Source organism: Macaca thibetana, chromosome 4 (assembly GCF_024542745.1).
Source record: "Macaca thibetana thibetana isolate TM-01 chromosome 4, ASM2454274v1, whole genome shotgun sequence".
Lineage (NCBI taxonomy): Eukaryota > Metazoa > Chordata > Mammalia > Primates > Cercopithecidae > Macaca > Macaca thibetana.
Genome location: NC_065581.1, coordinates 117972294 through 117990478, shown reverse-complemented (window position 1 = coordinate 117990478; position 18185 = coordinate 117972294). Strand labels below are relative to the sequence as shown.

At 38.9% G+C, this 18185-nt stretch overlaps 1 protein-coding gene across 2 annotated transcripts in view; it reads left to right on the top strand.

Annotated features, from left to right (window-relative positions):
• The first annotated feature begins 6742 nt into the window (after window positions 1-6742).
• Window positions 6743-18185, top strand: part of ADGB (androglobin) — a 235959-nt gene continuing 224516 nt past the window's right edge. Inside the window, exon 1 of one of the 2 annotated variants that reach the window (XM_050787327.1) lies at window positions 6743-6887. In XM_050787327.1, coding sequence (XP_050643284.1) covers window positions 6814-6887 — 74 coding nt within the window. In that variant the 5' untranslated portion in view covers window positions 6743-6813. The remainder of the gene's footprint in view (window positions 6888-18185) is intronic. The other variant, XM_050787328.1, reaches the window with a different exon arrangement.

Sequence of the window (18185 nt, the reverse complement as noted above, 5' to 3'; positions counted from 1 at the left end):
CCAGATAAAACACAATTACATGAAAATAAAGAAAAATTCACAGCCATAACAGATGGTACAAGCACCCAAGAAGGTAAAATGCCACATGTCTTGTAGCTAATAAAAAATAGAGCAAATGAGGAAAACATGTCCCATTAGGAGGAAAGATAATTCAACTGAACCTGACCCAGAAATGATATAGATGTTAGTTAATAGATAAGAGCAAGAAATCAGTTATTATAACTATATCTCATATTTTTAGAGTGGCAACAGCCATCCAGTTTCTTAATCCTTATAATTATTTCTCAAAACCTCTCATAGGCCTGAGTTATTGTACCTGTTGGTGCATTCTCTTCCATTATTATCTTGTTGTAATTTACCACAGGTCAAAGTTTAACAGTTGCACTGCAATTCTGCACTAATGAGGAACTCCTTATGATCTGTTGGTCAGCTCCAAAGCTGACCCATTTTACAATGTTCGCTTTAACGGTGGTTTTAATCCATTTGGTTGTGATGCCCCGGTGTAGTTTTCTCATGTTTATTCTGCTTGAAGTTTATTAAGTTTCTTTGATCTGTGGATTTATAGTTTTTATAAAATTTGGAAAATTTCAATCATTTTTTCATAGAATTTTTTCTGCATTCATTGTGACATCCCTGACCCCAGCCCTCACCGTTCAGGGACTCCGACTAATCTCTATTAGACAATTTGAAGTTGTTCCGCAGTATCCAAACGCTCTATTTGTTTGTTCAACAGTCTTTTTTCTCTGTATTTCACTTTGGACAATTGCTATTGATGGTCTTCAAACTGGAGAATCTGTTTTTCTGCAATGTCTAATCTGCTGTTAGTTCCATACAGTTTATTTTCTTTTTTTTTTTTTTTCTTTGGAGATGAAGTCTTACTTTTGTCCCCCAAGCTGGAGTGCGATGGCATGATCTCAGCTCACTGCAACCTCCACCTTCTGGGTCCAGGTGATTCTCCTGCCTCAGCCTCCTGAGTAGCTGGGATTACAGGTGCATGCCACCATGCCCAGCTATTCTTTTTATTTATTTATTTATTTTATTTATTTTTTTAAGCAGAGACAGGGTTTCACCATGTTGGCTAGGCTGGTCTCGAACTCCTGACCTCAGGTGATCCACCCGCCTCAGCTTCCCAAAGTGCTGGGATTACAGGTGTGAGTCACCGCACCCGGCCACAGTGTATTTTCAATGTAGACGTTGTACTTTACATTTTTTAAAGTTCCTAAAATGAACTTAGCATATTCTTTCTTCTAGCTTCTTGAACATATGGCGTTCAGTTATAATAAATGTTTTACTGTCCTGTCTAATAATTTTCTTATTTTTTCTGAGTTACTTTCAATTAGTTGATATTTTTCTTTTAATGAGACATATTTTTCTTATTCTTTCTGCACCTGCTAATTTTTATTGGATACTAATCATTGAGAATTTTACCTTCTTGGTAAGTAAACAAGGTAGAATTCTTGTTTACTTGAATATTTTTGTATTCCTAAAAACACTCTTAAGATTTTTTTCTGTGATGCTGTTATTTGGAAATAGTTTGATACTTTCAGATCCTGCTTTTCAGGTGTGTTGGTTGAGACTAGAGGAGAGTTTCGTCTAGAATGAATTGTTCACTCTCAAGGGCAAAACTCTCTTAGTATTCTAGTCCATACCCTGTGAATTATGAGTTTTTTCCAATCAGGCAGATGGTAATAGGCACCATTCCCAACCTACTGAAGGCTCAAAGAAGGTTATGCCTTCTAAACTTTATAGGTATTTTTTTCGCCTGGCCTCAGGGAATTTCCTCACATGAAGGAACAGATAAGCAGTCATGAATACTGAGGCCTCCTCTCTGAAGATCTCTTCTCTGCGCAGTTCTGTCCTCTCCATACTCTGCTCTGTGCAACTTCTACTTTCTGGCACTCCGTTCTGTGAATGCTGGCTGCCCAGCCTCCCTGGACTTCAGCTCTGTCTCTCCCAATCAGGGTCACCATCAGGCTCTACCTAGGTTCCCCCTCTCTGTGCCACCACCTAGCAGTAAGTTGGGACAATTAAAAGGTTCAGTTTTTTTGCTTTCCATCTCCCAGGGATCACTCTCTTTCATTGTCTGACAGTCAATATCTTCATACATTTTCTTTAGTTTATTAGTTATTTTCATGCAAGAAGGTAATTTCCCTGTTACTCCATCTTGCTTGGAAGTGGAAGTCTTCCCAAATCCCGTTTTAGAATCCGCTTCCTAGAATCATCCCTATTATTAACTGTTCCAAGTTAGTTCCAAGGAAACAGACTCTGGCACTCTGAGATTTGCATGCATCAGGTTTATTAGTGAGTGTTCTCAATAACATCTGTAGGGGAAGCAGGGCTGGGGAGAAGGAGAAGTTAAATTGCAATGCAGTTGTAACAGAAGCCTTCATGGGTCATAAGGGAAGTTCTGGAGAGAGAACCACCTTTCAGACTTGCCCCATTTCTATCCCCTTTCTTACAAGAACTCGCGGGCCACAGGTAGCTATCAGTGCAAGTACGCAGCAAAGGGTGAGTGCCTCTGTCTAGAAGGGGAAACAGAACCACCCATCTGCTGCACCAATATGCAATGCGTTGTACAAAAGTAGGTTTGTTTGCATCCTGATGAAGCGTTTAGTTACAGTCAGTCATTGCTGCTGCTTGAAGCAGCTTATCAAAATGGAAATTGTTTTTCAACTAAAACTTATTTCCATATCCCCCATTTTTTAAAGAATCTCTGTTCAGAATTTGCTTTCACAGATCATTAAAACCATAAATTCAATTTTGTCCAGAATAATGGGGCTTTCTGGCAGGGACAGTAGGTTTCATATCTGCAGGATCCAACCTCTCCTTAACAGGTGTAGAGACTGAATATTAGTGGACACAACTGAATGTCAGTTGTGATTTCTAATACCATTTTCAATGATATGAAGTAACTATGTTGTGAACTCTGTTTGAAGTAGGCGGTGTGTAGCAGAGAGTGTAGGAGCCTTCACTCTGAAACCAAAGTGCTCACCTATGCATTCTGACTCCACTCCCCCTGTGCTTTGGACTTTGGGCAAGTTGCTTTGCCTTTCTAAAGCTCATTTTCCTTCTCTATAAAATGGGCTGAGTTTTATATTTCATAGGGTTGTGATCACTGAAGATTTCAGAGGCAGAATAATGTGGTTATAAAGAGCATGGGTCTAGAGTCAGGAGTTTGAATCATGCCTGACCACTTACTAACTTAATTTAACCACTCTTTGCCTATTTTCCTATTTATAAAAGAGAGATTATAATAGCAAAGTCCTAGGTTGTTTGTAAGGATTAAGTGAATTAATACAGAAAAATAGCTTAAAAGAGTGTCAAGCACATAGCAAGTGATCAACAAATGTGAGCTCTTATTATTAAGGGTTTAGGGGCTTCAGGAGTTTGAATGAATTTAGTGGAAGAAGAGTTTTGCTTTGAGTGACCTTACAGTCTAGTAAAGGTTAAAAAACAAGGCATAAATATTAATAAAAACAAGGCAAATATTAATAAAAAAATTCATTATAGGAATTTTAAAAGATGAACAAATAAAGTTCAGTTCTGTGGGAAATAAAGGAGAAGGGTGTTAATTTCCATGGAAACATGAAAAGAACAGAACTTGAAGTGACAGTTAAATTCAGCCTTACCCAGAACATGTAGAATGCATACTTTCTCATTTAACTGGTTAAATTCCAAGTAATTTTATAATTGACCTAATTGCAAAGATGTAGCTGAGCAGCACCATCTATATAATTCCCTATGGCTGTGGAATAAAGTGTCTGAAGATGCCTGGAGTCATGGATTTAAGAAACAGAAATGCTGCCACTCAGTCCACCCCTGCCACCTCCCACCCAGTTCCCTTCATCTAGGATTCCTATTGGTGGAGGGAGAAGTGGTTGCCAATTCTCACTTCCCTATTTAGGCAGATCCTCAAGCAGAGAGACTCCTGCCTGTTTTGTTTCTGCTGATATAGGGAAGTGGGTACCTCTAACCACTTCCCTAGGGAGCAGGCGCTACTGCTGCCTGAAGCCAAATATCTCTTCCCCGAAAAGGAAGTATAGATTAGAGAGAGACCCTACTCTGGGTAGCTTAAATAAAATATAAGCCCTGTTTCTCAGTCTTTGAAAGTTGTTAAATAGCAAGAGTTTGGAAATCCCTAAACTCAGTCCCAGGGCAATCATCTGCACGGACAGTTAGTCCAGAGAATTGGAGAGAGGACAGGCTATGGAGTGGCCAATCTTCCTCTGCCACCTACCACCTGCTCCATGTCAGGCAAGTCCCATTTCCTCTCTGCATTTCGGTTCTTTACGTGTGGAATAATAACATTAGCTGTAATTCTCTGAGTGCTTGGGATGTGTCAAGCATATGTGAGTTTTTATTCTTCCCTTTTCACAAATAAAGAAAATGGAAGTTAAATAACTTACCCATAATTACCCAACAAGAGTCAGGATTTAAATTCAAGTTTATCTCTAAAGGAGCTAGCACTCTTCCCTAAACCTTGCATGTAGTAGGTACTCAATAAATCACAGCTATTATTATTATTATTCCAAAGTGACATTGACCACAGTTATAAGACCACAGATATAAGAAAAATAAAAACAGCAGTAGGACCAATTGTCCTTTCTGCACTGGCACAATAAACATCATGTTAGGCTTTGTAGCTAGAACTATCATACAGAGGAACAGATTTGCTCTTATAATTATAGCCTGACCAGAATCTTAGCTCCAGAAAGAAGAGAAATTCCATTTATGCATGCTGCACTCTTAATAAAATAAAGGCGAAAGAACAGTGGAGTAGGAATTAGTAGGCAACTTATACTCATCACATTTTTTATGATGATCTTATTCCATTCTGATGACAACCCCCTTACTTTATCCTAATTTAATAGATGTTTAAAAAGTAAGCTCTGAGTGGAGTAGTGATATGTTTGGCTTAAAATAGCAATCCTGACTTTAATGTGTTTAGTCCAAATTCCATCAATAAAAAACCCAGCAACTTTTGGCAAGACATTTTGCTTCTCTTGGCCTGGAGTTATTTGTCCATAAGGCTTATATTCCCTAATTGTGTTGGCTTCTAGCAGCCATTAACAATGACTGCAGGGATAGCCCTTGTTCAAGATGAAACTCACCTGTCTGTGGGGTTGGCTGCTTAAAGTTGTGCTGTTTTCAGCCAAGAGTCTTTGTATATGCTTCTAGCTATAAATTTGATTACTGTGATGAAATTTGGTAGTAAATAATTCTTCTCACTATTTATTCCTCTACTTTCACTCAAGAGAGTTCTCTGGAAGTTTGAATTATGGTATAAACAAAGTGGAACCTTTACTATGTGTTCATTGTCTTTAAGTGTATAGGAGATGTTTGCGGGGCAGTCTTGTAGTCATAACATTAACACTGCTGACTTTGAATTTATTTATTTTAGATATAGAAATACAAAGAAGCTGCTGTCTGTCATCTAGGTAACCCCCAATAGTAATCCAGCAGTAATAAGATTGGGATAGTCTGACAAACTGTAGGCTATGCTGAGTGGAGAGCGCCGGGCATTCATTTGTCAGAGAAGTTGAAAGGTTGTCTTTGCAGGAAGCTGCCTCTTGCCTGTACAAGTGGAACTGTGGGCATGTGCCCAGTCCCATGAGTGGAGGGGATTTCTTTTATTTAAAGATACTTAACTATTTGTAGGCTCATGAAAGACACCAACCAGTAGTAGGGGTTCTAAGCCTAAGGGCTGTGTGTCAGATCTCTCTGAAGTGAGGTTATATTGAACCAACACAATATTTTGTTTTGTTTTGATGAATTTGCAAGCTCTTGCAGTCTAAGCACGTCTTAGTTAAGCATAGTATCCACTACTCTGTATTTAGCTGGCCAACTTCATTCATTTACATTGTCTGCTGCTCCTTGAATACAGGTGGTCTGTCATCTCTGAAAGAGTGGCTCCTATTTGCTGGGCTTTCATAGTGTGCTATACACTCTACATCTTATCCTCAAAACAGAACTGTGAGTTAGGTATTAGCATCTCCTATTTATGAGTAAACTGAGGCTTAAAGGGAAAAACTAGCCCAAGGCAAGATAACTAATAAATACCACCATTGATGACTGAGCCTTAAGCCGGTGCCCTAATAAGTCTCATTTTACTTGGTTCTGTCTGTGTCATCTGGCCCCTGGACTTTTTCTAGGAAAGTCTATAAAGGACCACTTGAGCCCATGACTTGGGCTCACTCTTTCATTTGAACAACAAGACACCTTATTGGTTTTATTACAGATGTCATCATCACCTAGCCTTCAGCGGCTCAAGGTGTCATTTTTTCTGCCTTCCTTATACCCACTGTGTTAATTTCTGGACCCCAGGTTTTCGAGCCATTGACAAATTCAGCGTGTCTATAACGCCTCCTTAGTGATTACTGAAGGAACTTGTTATGTTAGCCAAGAGAATACCTGGGGTGGTACTAGGATAATATCCACCTTCAAACAGCTGAATATTCAAGAGTCGACAAATGTCTATGGTTCCTAAGGGCAAAGCCAGGCAGAGTGGGTCCTGCAGAAAAGAACGCCAATTAATCAGGGCTGCGCAGTAATCCTAATGTCAAACCCACGCCCCAGAACCTCGATTTCTCTCCAGACACCAACTCCAAGATCCTCCACGGGGATGTGGGATTTGAGTTTAGGCGCTTGCGTCTCACTGCAGCCAGAAGCCCCAGAGCCCGCCCCCAGGGACCCGCCCCGGCTCTCAGGGACGCTAGACGCCGGACGCCGTCTCCTGGCAACGCAGACGCTCAACCTGAGCGCGCCCGCAGGCTCTTTGCTCAGAGCTCAGCCCTGCATAGATCGGCTTCTGCCATGGCCTCCAAACAAACCAAAAAGAAAGAGGTGCATCGTATCAACTCGGCGCACGGATCGGATAAATCGAAAGAGTAAGGGACCTCTGCCTGCCCTTCCATCCCTTGGCCTAATCCCTCGGCATCACCACTAGTTCTGGGGCTGCCTCCCTGTAGCAAACTCTGCCAGGGCAGAAGTTTAGTGGCCTCCTCGCAGCTTGTCTTCTCTAGTAAACCAGATCCATGAGGTGCTTGCTCTTATACTTCTCTCTTACCTGTCTTGACTCACTTCCTTTCCCAGAGCCCCTGATTTTCTTGCTTTGGGTGCTCGGCTCCCATGGGTGAATCTCCCACCCCTCCTCTCCTTCATAGCCCTCTCAGACAGTTAGAAAGGCCATAGCTTTCCTAAGAAAGAGGCATATCTCAAAGACTTCTGGTTAAAGCCACATCTGCATGGCCCCAGAAATGATACAGACAGAGAAGGACAGACAGACATGGACACATTTCACCTTAATGGTGATTTGCTAGTATGCGTCTGCCCGGTCCAACGACTCCGACCTTTAATCAGATATAATCAGACATAAAGTGGCTTCAAAACCTTCAAACAGCATAAATGTATAGTTCATGTTACTCTAACGTTTACTCTGAGAAAGTAGAAGTAGACCCTCGATCAGGGAATCTTTACGGTGCCTTTGTCCTGGGCTGGTGTTAGGTGGTGTGTCTTAGGATGTACTTCCCCACGATTATTATTTTCTTTGGTCGGTTTCCCTAGAGATATCCAGTTATCAGCAGCACAGGACTGGGGCTATTGTTTAAACTTAACGCCATTTCTAACGTTCATTCCCACTGTGAGAATCCCAGCTGCCAGCCCTGCTTCAGTGGGATCATTCATGTTCTTCACGCTCTGCCTGATGGGAAGGGCGATGCAATCAATCATTTCAAATTGAAGTTTTACATCTTTGATGCCTGTTTCTCCATTTCCTTCCACATTGCACTGATCCCTAGGATTCACTGATCCCTAGGATTTAAACTCTTTCTCTTTGTGAATTCTTCTCCCAGACTCATTCCCATGTCTGTGAATCTCTAGTCCCTTAGTTCTAACCTCTCTCATAAGCAGGTTTCCAATTACCTGGCAGATAATCCACTCCTTTTACTAGCTTAAATTTTAGATATAATATATATAAGTAATATTACATATACAATTTTATGTAGATATTACATATCTAATAGGATTGCTCTACTTCTGTGTACCAAAGTCAGGTCTTTTCAGCATTGTCTAAGGGTTTCCATTCCTCTAGATCCAAGGCCAAGGAGCCCCGTCAGAATCAGGCCTCTAATTACTTCTCTAATGTTATGTTCCACTAGCTTCCTCTCCACTCCCTGAGTCATCTCAGGATTGTTCCCACCGCAGGCCTTTACACTTGCTGTTTCCCATATTGGAAAGCTTTTCTGCTCAAATATCTGTATGATTTTCTCTCTCCCTTCCTTCAGGAGTGTACCTAAATATCATTTTCTCCCGTTAGCTTCTTTGGCCACTTGATTTAAAATTACAACCTCTACTTCTCTGCCAAAACAAAACAAAACAAAACAAAGCTCCCTGCCTTCCTTCACTGCTTTGTTTATTTTCATTGACTTTTTTTTGCTCATTTAACATGCTATATATTTCACTTTTTAAAAACTACATTTTTTTTACATTTGTCTTCCCAATAGGAAAGGCAGGGACTTTTCCTTTTCTATTTTATATACTGTTGAATTCTTAGTACTTAGAGTAGTTCCAAGGTCATACATAGTAGCTCTCAAAAGTGTTTAGTGAATGAATGAGTGACTCTCTTAACTAGGAGACATTAAAGGATTGCAAAAGAATTTTGAATACACCCCCCACCATACACACACACAAATAACTAAGTCACTGATGTTATAAGTAATGCACATTGAAGGCTCACAACTCTTTAGGAGCTTCGGGAAAATCTTGGACTTTAATGAGTTTATATCCTGAAAGAGATGTGACTGTTAACTCCCATAAAGAAACTTATCAAACCAGACACCATAAAATATATTACTTGCCCTGATCCTGTGATGGTTGTATTACACAATAGAAACTAGATCCCCACTGGTAAGATGCAAACTCTCTTCTTACTAAGAATTCTTATTTCTTTTTGAGATAGTAATAAATGTCTAATATGTTTTTTCTAGAAAATATGTGAATTATGTCAATAAAAATGTATGCATATATTTATGAAAATAGAAGAGGAAGGGCAAAGAGTTATTTTTTAAAAGCTAAGATTTGTTAGAAACTATCTATTGAGCATCAAACACCAAATCATTAGATTTTTCTGTAGCATTAAATGATAGGTTGTTAAGTTCATTATAAATCAAGTCTATCTTCTAAGTTTAACTGAAGAACTAATCACAGAACCAAAGCTCACCCCTAGATGTAGGACAGACAAAGTGTCACTTAGTATGAGGCACAGCGATCAAAGTCTAGCAAGGCCCTTTATTTAAAATACACTGGGAGATTTAGAGTAAGGTTTTATGTCATTTTACCACACCTTGTGTTTACACATCCAATAAATGCGACCAACTCTAACATGGTACTGGATACAGAAATAAAAGAAAGTCTTCAGAACCTTGAAAATGGCTATGCAATAGAATCTTATTCTCCTAGAGATGCCACCTCTGGCATCTCTCTTTTGCCCTAAAATTATGTGTCAGACTGGGAATAAATGTCATGTTTGGCTTTTGCCTCATACGGCAACTAGCACACAAAAAAAGTCACCATGTGTTTATTAAATGAGCTAATAGTTATGTTATCCGCCTTGGTTTTCATTCCTTCTGAATTTGATTGAAGCCCAATTTTCCTTCTCTTTCCTTTTTGATCTGCCATTGCCAAAGTTCAAAAACTGAGATGTTACAACTGATTACAGTAGAATCATCTATGTTCACATTAATAAGTAAATATAACTTTGAATCACCAAGAAAAACTATTCCAGGTAACTAAGCTGTAAGGTTTTTACATTAAACAATTTCTATTTTATCTATTTCCTAGTTCTCTGTATCAGCCAGTATGAAATCACTATTCTAGGGTGATTCACTCTGGCATCAGTTTTTTGACATTGGACAAGTCATTTTCTATTCTGACATTTAGTTTTCTCTTCTTTAAAGGGGGAGCCCTTTAATTAAAGTTACTCTTACCCCAACATGTCCTGTTCTCCCTTCCCTGCTTTATATTTTCCTCCAGTTCTAAGTTTCCATGATTTTATCAGATATATTTTTTAACTTCACTGGACCCATAATTAGTGAGGGGATTTTGTTACAGTAAAATGTTTAAAACCACGGTTTAATTAATTGTCCTGTTAATCATCTTTTAACATAACAATTTTTAACATAATATAACTTTAACATAACATCACAACTGTCACAGATTTTAACTCTCGTTATCAGTATCTTAGTTTGAGCTACTGTAACAGAATACCATAGACTGGGTAGCTTAAATAACAAACATTTGTTTCCCACAGTTCTGGAGGCTAGAAGTCAACAAGCCGGGTGCCAGCATGGTCAGGTTCGGGGAAGGCTCTCTACTTCAGGGATCCCCACGCACTGGGGCTGTGGATCAGTACCAGTCTGGTCCATGGCCTGTAAGGACCTGGGCTGCGCAGCAGGAGGTGACAGGCAGGGGAGTCAACATTTCCACATTTCCACCTGAGCTCTCCCTCCTGTCAGATTAGCAGTGGCATTAAATTCTCATAGGAGTGCAAATCCTATCGTAAACTGTGCATACAAGGGATCTAGGTTGTATGATCTTTACAAGAATCTAATGCATCCCCCTCTCCATCCGTGGAAAAAATTGTCTTCCATGAAACTGATCCCTGTGTGCCAAAAAGGTTGAGGACGGCTGCTCTACTTAACTCACAGATATCCATGTTTTTGTATCCTCACATGCTAGAGAGAGAAGGCTGGTTAGTTCTGTTACTTTTCTTATAGGACAATAATCGCATCATGAGGTCCCACCCTCATAACCTAATTACCTTCCAAAGACCCCACGTCCTAAAACTATTCCATTGAGAATTAACATTTTAAGATGTGTATATTGGGAGGGGAGTCACTGATATGCAGTCTGTAATATAAACTAATAACAATTAGCAATTATAAACACATTTAAATTAATTGATCAATCTAATTGATTTGAAAACTAATAGGTGCTACAGAGATTCATTCACCAATTAGATGCCACTGGATTGATTTGTAGTGATATCAAGACAAAAATTTGATCTTCTTGGAAGTACTAAATATAATTTGTGTATATCAAAGACAACACAACAGAAACAAAAGAAGTCATGCAATTTAAGTATTGACAGTATTAATGTATAAACTTTATACACGAAAATTAAGGTTCCCATTGGAACCTTAATGGGAAGTTTGAGATAGGGACACAATTTGATGTTTATAGCCATAAAATTTTTTTCACTTCCAAAAGGACATTCAAACCAAGATTGAAAAACAGGTCATCTGTTAAACTAACAAGAACCATATAGCCTTGTAGATTTGTACTTATAAAATAATATTAAGCCTCTTTCAAAAACAGAATGAAATATATTTCATAATTTTCAAGTTAATCTAACTTATGACTAAAACGAACATCTAAATTTTATAGAATTTTCAAAAATGATCAACATGTCTCTCTATAGGAAATTTGAAAAGGATACTATTACAAAAGCTGAATTCAAGATTTAATACAATGAAAACCAACATAAAATAGAGGAATAAATATCTTGCTGTGTATTAGATTAAGTGAATTCTTTCTTGGTTGTCTGAGGCCCAAGAGAGAGAGAATCTAATGAAACTATGCAACAGAGGTTGGTACCTAATAAGTTCCTCTACCTGCAGCGTTCAGAAAAGAAACCTCCCCTAAGTCAGCAGGACACATTAGGGAGGTGCTCTCTGTAACCTGAGGTCCAGTTCGCATAGCTCACACCAGAAGGCAGAGGAGGTGAAACTGTCAACAACCCAGCGGTCACCTGAGTCTTGTGATTTCCCCAGGTGACCTGTGTGGAACTCAACAACTATAGTCAATTAACAAATTTAAAAGGTCGGTTAGAGTGAGCATCCCTCAAAGTTCTACAATATGGCCAAGGACTTTGTACATTGTTCTTTTTTTAGTAGCCATTCCAAATATCATGAGATGCATTGTTACAGGAAGTCCCTTGTCCTCCTAAAAGCCACCTCACTTCTCTCTAATGAGAATGGCCCAGTCCTCTCCCAAGTCCACAAAGGGGAGGTGATAGCATTGCTTTTGTGTAAATAATATACTGCAATATTTTTAAAATCTTCACCTTAATACTTTTGTATTTTGTTTTATTTTGAATGATCAGCCTTTTTGGCCCCCCTTTTTTGTCCCCCAATTTGAGATGTATGAAGGCTTTTGCTCTCCCTGGGAGCGGGTGGAGGCAGCCGGGGCTTACCTGTACATTGACTTTAGACCAGTTGAATAAAAGTGCACCTTAAAAATGAAAAAAAAAAAAAAAAAAAGATCAACTTCAGTGACAGAAACTTTCCCAGAGGATAGCTTATTTTTTATGCCTATTTCCCAATTGTTTATTGAGCATTGCCCATGCCTAAGGCACTGGTAGGCCCTAGGTAATAAGGAATTCTGAAACATGATGCTTTCTGTCAAGGGATTTATACTCTGGGGCCAGGGAAGGGATTCATATAGAAGTAACCAGGAGATACAGAGTAATGGCACATTTGACAGGAGAAACTTGTTGGAAGTCATAGAAGGAATCATGCATTGGTGTGGGGGTAAAGTAGAGAAATCATGAGACTCCTAAAATGAGTTAGAGAAGAGGAAGAACACTTCCAACTGGGGCTGGTTTTTCATTGCCTCTGTCTAATAGCCACTCTTGCATTTCAAAAGGCACAGGTTAGTGGGGTGGTTAGTGCAGGCAACAGGAAAGTGGGGCACAGGTCATCCAAGTTGAATCATAAAGCATCTAAGATGAGTATCCAGCAGAATGACAGGGATAGATTAAATAATTCAAACTATATATAGTGGGGAAATACACATGGTTTCAAACATCAAAATGGTGATTTATGATGTACAATTTGACAATTGCATAGAATTTATGCTGGATTAGAAATCACTATAAGAAATAGTGATGGTCTGAGATAATGGGGGAATGCGTGATTCTTGATCCTCCTGACGATAGTGAGGAACATATTAAATGGGATATGAGTGTGCACCGTGCACAGCAGATCTGTTAGATGATTGTGGTTAAAGACTATACAAGCCAAGTTTCTGGTCTCCAGTTGCAGTTTTAATATATGATGGTGATGTCCAGGCCAGGATGCCATTCTGTCTGAAAAAGAAAATAAAAAATATTTAAATAAAATTCAGTGACAGATTTCTGAATGCCTTGCCTTACTTATTTTGCATTCTCTCTAGGGCCTGAATATGTATTTTATATTATATATTTCATAAATGCATGTGTAACTTAATTGAGTTGAACAGCAAACTCAGTGCAGGAGCTAAACCATAAACCCCCTGACTCAGAACCAGACAGAAACTGGGAGAGCCCAGAGGGTAAAGGCCCTGTCATAGTCATCTGCAGCACCCGGGACAACACTTGGCACAGATTTAGACATTTTACAAATGTCAGTTGTATGTTTTTAAGTATAAAAAACACAGCAAAATTCCATGTTTCATGAGGATACCCCTTTATTTTTAATAGGGCCTTTAGTTCTCCCTTTGAAATAGTCTCAATCTGAGCATTTGTTTAGTAATTTGGCACAATTTAAGAATTATCTCTGGTAATGAAATCTTTTCTTAATCATCCAATTGGTAGTTTTGAGGGAGAAACAATTCTGTTTACTCTGTAGAATTATTATAGAGGTAGAATTAGACTGAAAAGACATAAATTAACAAACTAATGGAATTAGTACTTTGTTGTTACCTAAAAACATAATCAATTTTATTCTTTGAAACTAATAACACTGCGCTAATACTTTTAGATTAGTGGTCCCCACCGTTTTTGGCATCAGGGAGCAGGATCGGTTTTGTGGAAGACGATTTTCCACCAATGAGGGTGGGCAGGGGGAATGCAGTATTTCTCATAAAGAGTGCACAACCTAATAGCTTCTCATATGAGTGCACAGCCTAGATCCCTCACATGCGCAGTTCACAATAGGGTTCGTGCTCCTATGAGAATGTAATGTGTTCACTGATCTGACAGGAGGCAGAGCTCAGGCGGTAGTGCATGCTCACCCACTGCTCACTTCCTGCTGTATAGCCCAGTTCCTAACAGTCCATGGACCTGTACTGGTACTGCAGTGACCTAGGGGTTGGGGAACCCTGTTCTAGATGAGCAAAATAATAGTAACTTAATCAAAAGTGGCTATGTAAAGATTTTAATTGACTTTAATATTACTTTGACACTTCTAGGTCACAAATTAGGTATATCTCCTAATGCTATCCCTCCCCGCTCCCCTCTCCCCACAACAGGACCCAGTGTGTGATGTTCCCCTTCCTATGTCCAAGTGATCTCATTGTTCAATTCCCACCTATGAGTGAGAATATGCGGTATTTGGTTTTCTGTTCTTGCGATAGTTTGCTGAGAATGATGGTTTCCAGCCGTATCCATGTCCCTACAAAGGACACGAACTCATCCTTTTTTATGGCTGCATAGTATTCCATAGGGTATATGTGCCACATTTTCTTAATGCAGTCTGTCACTGATGGACATTTGGGTTGATTCCAAGTCTTTGCTATTGTGAATAGTGCCACAGTAAACATACGTGTGCATGTGTCTTTATAGCAGCATGACTTATAATCCTTTGGGTATATCCCCAGTAATGGGATGGCTGGATCGAATGGTATTTCTAGTTCTAGATCCTTGAGGAATCGCCACACTGTTTTCCACAATGGTTGAACTAGTTTACAGTCCCACCAACAGTGTAAAAGTGTTCCTGTTTCTCCACATCCTCTCCAGCACCTGTTGTTTCCTGATTTTTTAATGATTGCCATTCTAACTGGTGTGAGATGGTATCTCATTATGGTTTTGATTTGCATTTCTCTGATGGCCAGTGATGATGAGCATTTTTTCATGTGTCTGTTGGCTGCATAAATGTCTCCTTTTGAGAAGTGTCTGTTCATATCCTTTGCCCACTTTTTGATGGGGTTGTTTGTTGTTTTTTCTTGTAAATTTGATTGAGTTCTTTGTAGGTTCTGGATATTAGCCCTTTGTCAGATGAGTAGATTGCAAAAATTGTCTCCCATTCTGTAGGTTGCCTGTTCACTTTGATGGTATTTTCTTTTGCTGTGCAGAAGCTCTTTAGTTTAATTAGATCCCATTTGTCAATTTTGGCTTCTGTTGCCATTGCTTTTGGTGTTTTAGACATGAAGTCTTTGCCCATGCCTATGTCCTGAATGGTATTACCTAGGTTTTCTTCTAGGGTTTTTGTGGCTTTAGGTCTAACATTTAAATCTCTAATCCATCTTGAATTAATTTTCATATAAGGAGTAAGGAAAGGATCCAGTTTCAGCTTTCTACTTATGGCTAGCCAATTTTCCCAGCACCATTTGTTAAATAGGGAATCCTTTCCCCATTTCTTGTTTTTGTCCACAAATTATTTAAATCAAGGAATTTGTATAATATGAAAGATTGGATAGAAACATTACTAATCTTTCTTATTTTCAACCTTGATAATGAATATATGTATATGTTGTCATGCCATGGTACACAAGTGGCCAACAAGGTGCTTTGAAATTTTATTTTAACATTCCTTCCCAGGGTAGCTACAAGCTAATTAAGTACAGGTTTTAAGGCTATAGCTATGTTAATTTGTATGGCTGAATTAGCATATAGTACATTTTTAAAGTAAATAAGCATGTATTTGTTTTTTCTTTTCTTATTTTTTGGGGTGTCTTTTTTAGTTGTTGGTGGTGTCAAAATGAAGGCCATAATCCAAATATTTTGTAATTATTTTTTTCCAGCTTTCTGACCTGATGATATTAATTAATTAATATATTAAGCATCAGAATTTAATATATTACTTCAGTTGGATTCTCAGAAGATTAATATGCCCATTTTACCTCTGTTTCCTCACCTCACCGTCTCCAGTTCAGCATACTTTCGGACCGATCTGCCCACACTTGCTTGCTTTCCAGAGATTCTCAGGGGCCAGGGTCAACCCAAAGCTATTGCTCAGCTTCTCATCAAAGTTTCTGCAGCATTTATTTCTGAGTGGTACTATTTAGAAATTACTATTTTGTGTGTGTGTGTGTGTGTGTGTGTGTGTGTGTGTGTGTGTGTGTAGAGCCATATTCAGGGGAGCTATCTACTAAATCCAAGGGGATGATATGTATCCAGGTGAATTATTAAATTAATAAAAAAGCTACAGGTTATTAAAACTTTATGGATAGGCTGGGCGCAGTGGCTCACACCTGTAATCCCAGCACTTTGGGGGGCTGAGCCAGGCGGATCACGAGGTTAAGAGATCGAGACCATCCTGCCCAACATGGTGAAACCCCGTCTCTACTTCTCTACTAAAAATACAAAAATTAGCTGGGCTTGGTGGCACACGCCTGTAGTCCCAGCTACTTGGGAGGGTGAGTCAGGAGAATCGCTTGAATCAGGGAGGCAAAGTCTGCAGTAAGTGGAAATTGTGCCGTTACACTCCAGCCTGGTGACAGAGCAAGACTCTGTCTCAAAACAAAACAAAACAGAACAAACAAAAAACCTTATGGATATAAAGGCAAAGGGACAGAAAGTAGGAAGAACTGAGAACTATTTTCCTTACTTCTGTCCCAGGTATGAACCAGAAATACCTGGGAAAAAACCGAGTTTAATCAGGTTAGGTTAAGGTCAAGGGTGAAGGCTGTCCTGTGCAAATTGGCAATGGGGCCCTTTCAGCATACTGAAAAATGCAAATTAATTAATTAGAAATTTGAATCAAAGCCTCATCTTTGTTCTACCTTGAGTCAGGGTCTAAGATCAATTTGAAACTACTTTGTACCACAAAGAGGTTATGAGCAAAATGGTTGGCAGTTCCTTTTTTTTTTTTTTTTTTTTGCTTATTTACTTTTCCCTTCCAAATTTAGTTTCAATGATACATGTGCAGGTTTCTTATATGGGTAAATTGCATGTTGCTGGAGTTTGGTTTACAAATTATTTCACCAACCAGGTCCTCAGTACAGCATCAGATAGGTAGTTTTTCCATCCTCCTCATCCTCCAACCTCCACCCTCAAGTAGGCCCTGGTATCTATTGTTCCCTTATTTGTGTTCTATGTGCTCAGTGTTTAGCTACTATTTATAAGTGAGAACATGTAGTATTTGGTTTTCTGTTCCTGTATTAATTCACTTAGGATAATGGCATCCAGTTCCATCCAGGTTGTGACAAAGGACATAGTTTCATTTTTTATGACTGCATAGTATTCCATGGTGTATATGTACTACATTTCCTTTATCCATCCCACCGTTGATGGGCACCTTGGTTGATTCTATGCCTTCGCTGTTGTGAATAGTGCTACAATGAATATACACATGCATGTGTCTTTATGGTAGAATGACTTATATTCCTTTGGGTATATACCCACGAAAGGGATTTCTGGGTCAAATGATGGTCCTGTTTTAAATTCTTTGAGAAATCTCCAAATTGCTTTCTTGGAAATGGCTGAACAAATTTGCATACCCTCCACCAATATACAAGTATCCTCTTTTCCCTAAACTTCACCTGCATCTGTTATTTTTTGACTTTTTGTAATATCCATTCTTAATGGTGTGAGATGATTGATTGGTATTTCTCTGATGATTAGTGATGTTGAGCATTTTTTCATATGCTTGTTGGCTGTCTGTTTATGTCCTTTATCCATTTTAAGTAGGGTTGTATGTTTTTTGCTTGTTGATTTAAGTTCCTTATAGATTCTAGATATTAAACTGTTGTCAGATGCATAGTTTGCAAATATTTTCTTCCATTCTGTAGGCTGTTCGTTTACTTTGTTGATAGTTTCTTTTACTTTGGAGAAGCTCTTTAGTTTAATTAAGTCCCGCTAGTCAATTTTTGTTTTTGTTGCAATTGCTTTTGGAGCCTTCATCATAAAATACTTCCAGGGCATATGTCCAGAATGGTATCTCCTAGCTTTTCTTCTAGGGTGTTTTTTAAACAGTTTTACATTTTCCATTTAAATCTTTAATCCATCTTCAGTTGCTTTATGTACATGGTGAAAGAAAGGGGTCCAGTTTCAATCTTCTATATATGGCTGGTCAGTTATCCCAGTACCATTTATTGAATAGAAAGTCCTTTCCACATTGCTTGTTATTGTTGACTTTGTCGAAGATCAGATGGTTGTAGGTAGGTAACTTTATTTCCATGTTCTGTAACCTGTTCCATTGGTCTGTGTG